This window comes from Silene latifolia, chromosome Y (assembly GCF_048544455.1).
Source record: "Silene latifolia isolate original U9 population chromosome Y, ASM4854445v1, whole genome shotgun sequence".
Classification (NCBI taxonomy): domain Eukaryota; kingdom Viridiplantae; phylum Streptophyta; class Magnoliopsida; order Caryophyllales; family Caryophyllaceae; genus Silene; species Silene latifolia.
The window spans coordinates 329,635,398-329,642,814 of NC_133538.1; the positions used below are offsets into that span (position 1 = coordinate 329,635,398).

At 39.0% G+C, this 7,417-nt stretch overlaps 1 protein-coding gene across 1 annotated transcript; it reads left to right on the forward strand.

Annotated features, from left to right (window-relative positions):
• The first annotated feature begins 5,987 nt into the window (after positions 1 to 5,987).
• LOC141631373 (uncharacterized) lies at positions 5,988 to 7,085 on the forward strand. Its single transcript, XM_074444053.1, has one exon. It carries the CDS (start codon positions 5,988 to 5,990, stop codon positions 7,083 to 7,085), a length of 1,098 nt encoding a protein of 365 aa, XP_074300154.1.
• Positions 7,086 to 7,417: the final 332 nt, after the last annotated feature.

Genomic DNA, 7,417 nt, shown 5'->3' on the forward strand with positions numbered 1-7,417 from the left:
ATTACTCAACAAAAGAAATTAAGCACAAGAAAAGAGCATTAGATAAATTAAGAGAGGTTTATTAAGAGTCTTACAATTACCAAAGTTGGATACTTTGATCAAATTACATCAAGCAAAGGGAAGATTAGTCTTCCATCTTCTTAGAAAAACCCAAGAATTGAAGAAAGATTAACATCCAAAGCTAAAAGATTACAACTTTCACCCAAAATAAAGTGTTCTTCCTACTACAAGCTTCTAGAGATTATTCAATAATTAGATGATTAGATGAGAGTAGGAGTGTCTTTAGATCTCAAAATTCTAGATATATATAGGGAGGCACGAGAATCTAGGTTAAGTCCCTTAAGAAAGCCCAAAACACGGAACTAGAGTTGCGATAGCAGCGCGTATTTGCGCAGGCTGCGCCTTCAAACTGACAGCAGCAACTTGCGAAGGCCATATCTCTCTCGTTTCTTGAACAAACGAGGCGTGTGACCTACCGTTGGAAAGCTAAGATCACAAGCTTTCATCTACAATTGGCCTTGCGTCAATACGAGCTCTAGAACTCAAGATATATTCATTTGAAGTTGACCCTTGTGAAACCGAGTTTTCAATTCTTCATTTTGGCTCTTGTTTGTCTATGCCAAGGCATCAAATCTTCCATTAGCTTACTTTTCTTGACTTTGAACTTATTCCCTTGGCTTACCTTTTGCTCTCCTTCTTCACCTTGGTAAGTTATAAGTTAAGACTCTAAAATTACAACTAAAAGTGCAAACCGGTATATTACAACAAGTCCAACTAAAACACGGTATCAAGCATGTTTATTGTGATAACATTAACCTATTGACTCGTCACAATTTGACACTATCAAATTCCCCCACACTTGGACTTTACTCGTCCCGAGTAAAACTCAAGACTAAGTAGGAAGGTACACAAGTCCATCAAGTGAGTGTAGGAGAATCCGATCACTGTTGCCTCACTACAACCTTCTTATAACTTCCTCATTGACAACCACCGATAAAAAGAAAATCTAGACTCAAAGTTTTTGCACACACTCTTCACTCACTCACCCTCCTTATACCATCCCTCACACAAGACACGACACAACTCCAAGTCCGACACATCACGCAACTCCACCCTTCTTATATCACCAAAGGAATAGTAATGGTCACTCTTGTCTTATCCCAAGACAATAGCAAAGTGACCCATCAAAATCCTCCTATCAATCACAACTCATCACTACTTATAACACCCCCTTATCACTCCATATATGAAAATTGTGCTACTTGGTCGGCCAAACTCCATTAAGCATCAACAACACAAGTAGCCAAATCAAAAATCCACCAATTTGGGACAAGTTCTTGTGACTCAAAATAAATTAAATTCTAGACCTAACGTCCTTCCAAGACACTCCTTATCACTCCCTTCTTATCCCTCCATCTTTTTGGTGTTACAATTTTCAATTTTTCGACTTTTTTTGTTTGAAATTCCCTCATTTTGCCTAAGGTGCCCTTTCGGGTTTTCACTTTAGCTTTTTCCTTTCCTCTCATCGGTGGCTCGCAACTCGATTCTTCATTTTGCCCGGAATGCCCTTTCGGGTTTTCATTCCGTTCTCGGCCACCTTTTCCAATCTTGCCTAGGTGCCCACCCTTGTGGGTTTTCACCTAGCCGGAATTTCCAATTTTCAATTTTTTTTCAAATTTTTTTTTTTCAAAAATATGCATCAAAACATGAAATAAAACTTACATATGTTGCAATCAAACTCCTCCCCCACACTTAGTTTCCACATTGTCCTCAATGTGGAGGAGAGTACTAGAAATGCAAAGGAGAGTAAAGAAATGTAAAAGGAGTACGGGTTGCCTCCCGTAAAGCGCTTTTGGTTTTCGTCGTTTGCTCGACGCCTTTTCAACATTTTTCTTCTTCAAGAATCAAGAACGGAACAACGCATCACATTTAGTAACTTGTCATACACACTAGCCCATAAACAAGAGGCATGATCATAACATAGATCACCCACATAGCAAGCATAAGTAAGGAAATAGTAAACACAAGATAAGTGTCTCAAGTTTTCATACCCAAGGAACGGTTTCTTGTCACGATAAGGCTCTTTGAATGATGGAAGGGACTTGGTGAAGACCAAGTAAGAATAAGGGGATTCATGAGCTTCTTTGTGTGATAAGCTTGATGGCTTTTCAAAACAAATTTGAGGTGGTTCCTCCTTGAGGGGGTATACCTCTACAAACTCATTTTTCATTTCTTCTTTAGCATCTTCCTTGACCCCCACACTTACAAGTTTCATAGGCTTTGGAGGTTCCAAAATCATGTCTTCAAGAGCCTCCACCTTCTCTTTTTCTATCCCAACCACCTCAAAAATCATTGCTTCTTGGTCATTCTTCTCAAACACCTCACTCCCCGATTCTTTAAAGGTCAATTCCGGGTAAGAGTTACTACGAACCAAAGAGTTGTTTCCAAGGTGTGAGGCGTCAACTTCGGTACAAGGAATGTGGATAGGGATCTCAATGGATGGCAAGGCCAAAGAAGGTTTCAAGTCACACATATCATCCTCCTCATCAAATAGACCCTCAAAATAAGAGTTGTCAAAGGTGCAAACAACCTCTTCCTCAACCTTACTTCCCTCATGTTCATCTTTGTCAACAATTTGACCCAATGACTCCTCACACGACAACTCCTCACCAAGGCCACTAAGGACCGAGGAGTTATCCTCATCCACATGACTATTACTCGAGGAACCACCATCACTGGTGCATAAGGTGTCGGTAGATACCACAACGGGGGAGTGGCATGGAAGTGTGGTGAAAACATAAGTATCCTTCTCATCATCCCAAAAACAATACTCTTTATAAGAGTAGCTCGTATCAAGATTAAGGGGAGGAGGGTTTTCAAACTCAAGATCATTCTCTTTATCATAGGAACCATCATCAAAACACTCATTGTCTAAAATGTGAATAACCTCTTCATGTTCTACTTCCTCAACTAATTCACTCAACGATCCCTCAATTTGAGGCTCCTCACCATGAATAGCCTCACATGCTACACTAGGGAGTGAATTTCTCAACTCCAATTCTTTACTCGCAATAGCCAACATAAGGAAAAATTTCCACTTCTCTTCATAGTTATAGACATTGCCAATAAATTCTTGATAAGTCAATTTATCGGTAAGGAACAAGGTTTCTTCATTCAACCCATTATATACCACATTACAAAGCTTTCTCATCTCATAAGGATATTCACGTAGAGAGTTAAACTCTTTCGTTCTATTAAAAAACTTGTAAAACGGTTCATCATGAGTTTGGCGACAATAACGAGTACCCATCAAATCAAAGAAGTAAACAAACTAAGGCAAGTAAAGGAGTCCTATATTTACAAAGACTAACTACACTAATTAAAGTTCAATAGTTCAAAAACAAGCTTTAGCTATGTTGCCCTTCCCCGACAACGGCGCCAAAATTTGATAGCAATAAACTAGGTGTCGTAATATACTAGAATTAGCCTATCAAATTAACAATTTATAACCCAAACTCACTCTACACTATGCTATAAAGGATAGTAGTAAAGGGAAGTAAGGGTCGAACCCAAGAGAAGGGATTTAAGACTAAAAACTTGAATTGTAAACTATTGACTACTAAGTAGGTCTCTACTACTAATTAAGATCCTAATGACAATTTAAACTTAACAAAAGGCACTAATCACAAATAATGGGTATTAACAAAGATCAACTAGTAGGAAACATGGATGAAAAAGGATTGGTTTTGGGAAACAAACATGGAAATATGAGTAAAGATTGGAGATCTTCCTATTGAGACAATTCCACAAACAACTAGTATGCAAGATTCAATATTAAGGGGAATACTTAATGTAATTCTCTCTTAGTAACCCAACAATGGTAAAGCTTGACTCTTTTTACTCTCTCACAATTATCTACCCAATACTATCACCTCAAGATGTTGATACATGTAAATTAAACCATCTACACATACCCTTCAAGCTTAAGCAACAAATCATTAAACCATGAAAAGATACCAAGCATGAGCATTAAGAATTTACCAAAAGATGAAGCTAGGATCAATTCCTCATAAGATTAAACCATACAAATGAGCAAAAGACATGGACTTTTCTATTTGTTGTAAGAATCCTTTAAACCAATTCAACAAACAACAAACTTGCTTTAACAATCCCAACTAAATTAGACAATTTCCTTAGAATTTGCACTAGTCAAGTGAATAACATGCAAGGATGGCCAACCCAAACATTCAATTACTCAACAAAAGAAATTAAGCACAAGAAAAGAGCATTAGATAAATTAAGAGAGGTTTAAGAGTCTTACAATTACCAAAGTTGGATACTTTGATCAAATTACATCAAGCAAAGGGAAGATTAGCCTTCCATCTTCTTAGAAAAACCCAAGAATTGAAGAAAGATTAACATCCAAAGCTAAAAGATTACAACTTTCACCCAAAATAAAGAGTAATGAAATTAACTAGCTAGAGAGATGCTAAAAGCTAGAGAGAGAAACGAATTAGGTTAGTTTCAACTTTGATCAGCAATGGCTCGTCAAAAGAGAAATCAATCTAAATCTAATAGAGTAATTAGAGTAGTAACTCGTAATAATTCACAAAAAACTCCTCAAAAAACACAGATTAGTAGTAGTAAATCAAATAATAATAATTCTGGTTCTAGGTTTCATCAACTCGATCAGGAAATTGATAATTCTCAGGTTGATATTCAGGTTGAGGATTGCGTTCTTGATAAGGATGGTGAAATCAGACCGTTCACTTTCAGTCGTAGTATGGATTCGATTGCAGAAGAGGAATCTGATGATGGGAGTACTTGGACGGAGGTGAATTCGCGGTCAGGTTCCGATACGGAAAGAGTAAGTCCTCTTCGTTTGACTTCTGATGATACTGAATCTGAACTAGCGTATTGGTCGACTGCGGTCTACTGTTACGTACTAGGTGCGAATCCTCCGTTTAAGATTATTGATGGGTTTGTAAAGCGGGTATGGGGATATACTGAATATGATAAGATCTCTTTCCATTCTAATGGTATATTCCTTGTCCGTTTTAAAACTGAGGAAATGAAGTTAAGGGTCTTACAGTCTGGGCCTGTGTTCTTTGATAACAAACCTGTCGTTGTCAAGGAATGGAGTCCGACTGCTAAGCTGATTCGTGAGACTGTTGATATGGTACCCATTTGGATCAGGTTCTACGGGTTACCTCTCAAGTTCTGGGGGAATGCGTTGAACAAAATTGCTGGTCTGGTTGGGGTTTCTGTGAGGTGTGATAGCAATACTCATCTGAAAACTTTCATAGGGCATGCGAGGGTGATGGTAGAAGTCAAAATGGGGGCTGACCTGCCTGATGTGATAGAATTCACTGATGAGTTAGATGTTTTGCATAGGCAGATTGTGCACTATGAGTGGAGGCCTACCATTTGTATGGAGTGCAAAGGTGTGGGGCATTTGGCTCGGGATTGCAGGACAAAGCAGCAGAAAGGGCAAAAGCAGGTCAGACAAAAGTGGGTTCCAAAGGAGAGGGTGCAGCAACAACCTGTTGTTGTACCTGCGCCTGTTGTGAATCCACCACCTGCTAGTGCATTAAGGATCCAATCCAGGAATAACATTAGTCTTCCCAGAGGCTTTGTTACGCCAATACCTGTGTCCTTTACTCCTTTCTCACCAGCAAGAGTCTTGACTAAATTTACTAGGCAAGAGGGAATGAGCATAGGAAGTGGCAGGAGAACTTTCTTAGAGGTGCTTGAGCATTCTGTACAATATCAAGTAATTGAAGAGGAACCAGGGGAGCAAGGCCTTGTCATTGAGAATGGGTAGCATAGGTTTCTGGAACGTGCGTGGTATGAATAGTGTAAATAAACATAAGGATATTAGATGGTTTTTGCATTCGAATAAGTTAGGAGTTTGTGGGCTGTTAGAAACTAGAGTTAAAATTGCTAATATTAATAAATTTCATCAAGGGATTGGCTCTCATTGGGCTATGGTTCATAATAATGATAGCCATGATGGAGGCAGGATCTGGATTATTTGGGATGCAAGTAATTATGATGTGGAAGTCTTGAGAAGTAAGGCTCAGGTGGTGCATACTAGAGTTACCTTCCTGCCAACTGGGAAGGCTTGGTGGTTATCAATGGTGTATGGATTTAATAGGTTGGCTGAACGTGTTGGTTTATGGCAGTCTCTTAAGAGTATGAAGAATGCTGTTAGAGGTCCATGGGTTGTTATGGGTGACTTTAACAATGTGCTAGCTATGAATGAGAGAATTGGATCAGAGGTTACAGATGCTGAGGTGAGGGATTTCCAGGAATGTGTTGATTATTGTGAGTTATGTGATATTCCTGCTCAAGGTGCTTTTTTCACGTGGACAAACATGCATGAGATTGGGGATTTAAAATTCAGTAGAATTGACAGAACTCTTGTCAATGACAGCTGGTTACTTGAGTTTCCAAATACCATTACAATTTATCATCTTGAGGGTGTTTTTGATCATTGCCCGTGCACTTTGCAGCTCACTTCTGAAGTCAGGAACCAGAATAGATCATTTAAGTACTTTAACATGTGGGGGAAGGATCCTACCTTCCATAATATTGTTCAAGCTAGATGGAGTGTTCAGTTGTATGGGTATAAGATGTTTCAGCTAGTAAAGAAACTTAAGCTACTGAAACATCCTTTGAAAGAGCTTAACAGAACTGGTTTTGCCAACATAGAGACCACTGCTCAGGTTGCTTTGAAACATCTCCATAGTGTTCAGATGCAGTTGCGGGGTGACCCTACTAATGTTGGTCTCAGCAGCATTAAGAATGCTGATCTACTTTATAAGGATCGTGGGCAAGCTTTGAGAAGTTTCCTTGCACAAAAAGCAAAAGCACACTGGATGAGGGATGGTGATGATAATTCTCATTACTTCCATAGTGTCATTAAAGCTCCTAGGATGCAGAATAGGATCCTGGGTATTTATGACATGGATGGTCAGAAGCATACTACCTCGACTGATATTGAAGCAGCATTCATAAATTATTATAAGCATATCCTAGGGACTCAAACCAAGGTGGATAAGGTGCATATTGGTATTGTTTAGAGAGGGAAGGTGCTAACTAATGAGCATAAAATGAGGTTGATTGTTGATGTGTCTGATACTGAGATCAAAGAGGCACTGTTCTCTATACCTGCTGATAAAGCTCCTGGACCGGATGGGTATACCTCACAGTTTTTTAAAGATTCCTTTGAGATTACTGGTGCTGATTTATGTGGTGCTGTGAAAGAATTCTTTACCGCTGGACGAATGCTCAAACAAGTCAACTCGACCACTCGACTTTAATTCCTAAGAAGGACAGGACTGTGATGATGAGCGATTTTAGGCCAATTGCTTGTTGCAATGTGGTCTATAAGATTATATCTAAAGTGATTTGT

Excerpts from the sequence above, each read along its gene's own strand:
- LOC141631373 (XM_074444053.1), top strand. The coding sequence starts at position 5,988 with ATGGTTCATAATAATGATAGCCATGATGGAGGCAGGATCTGGATTATT.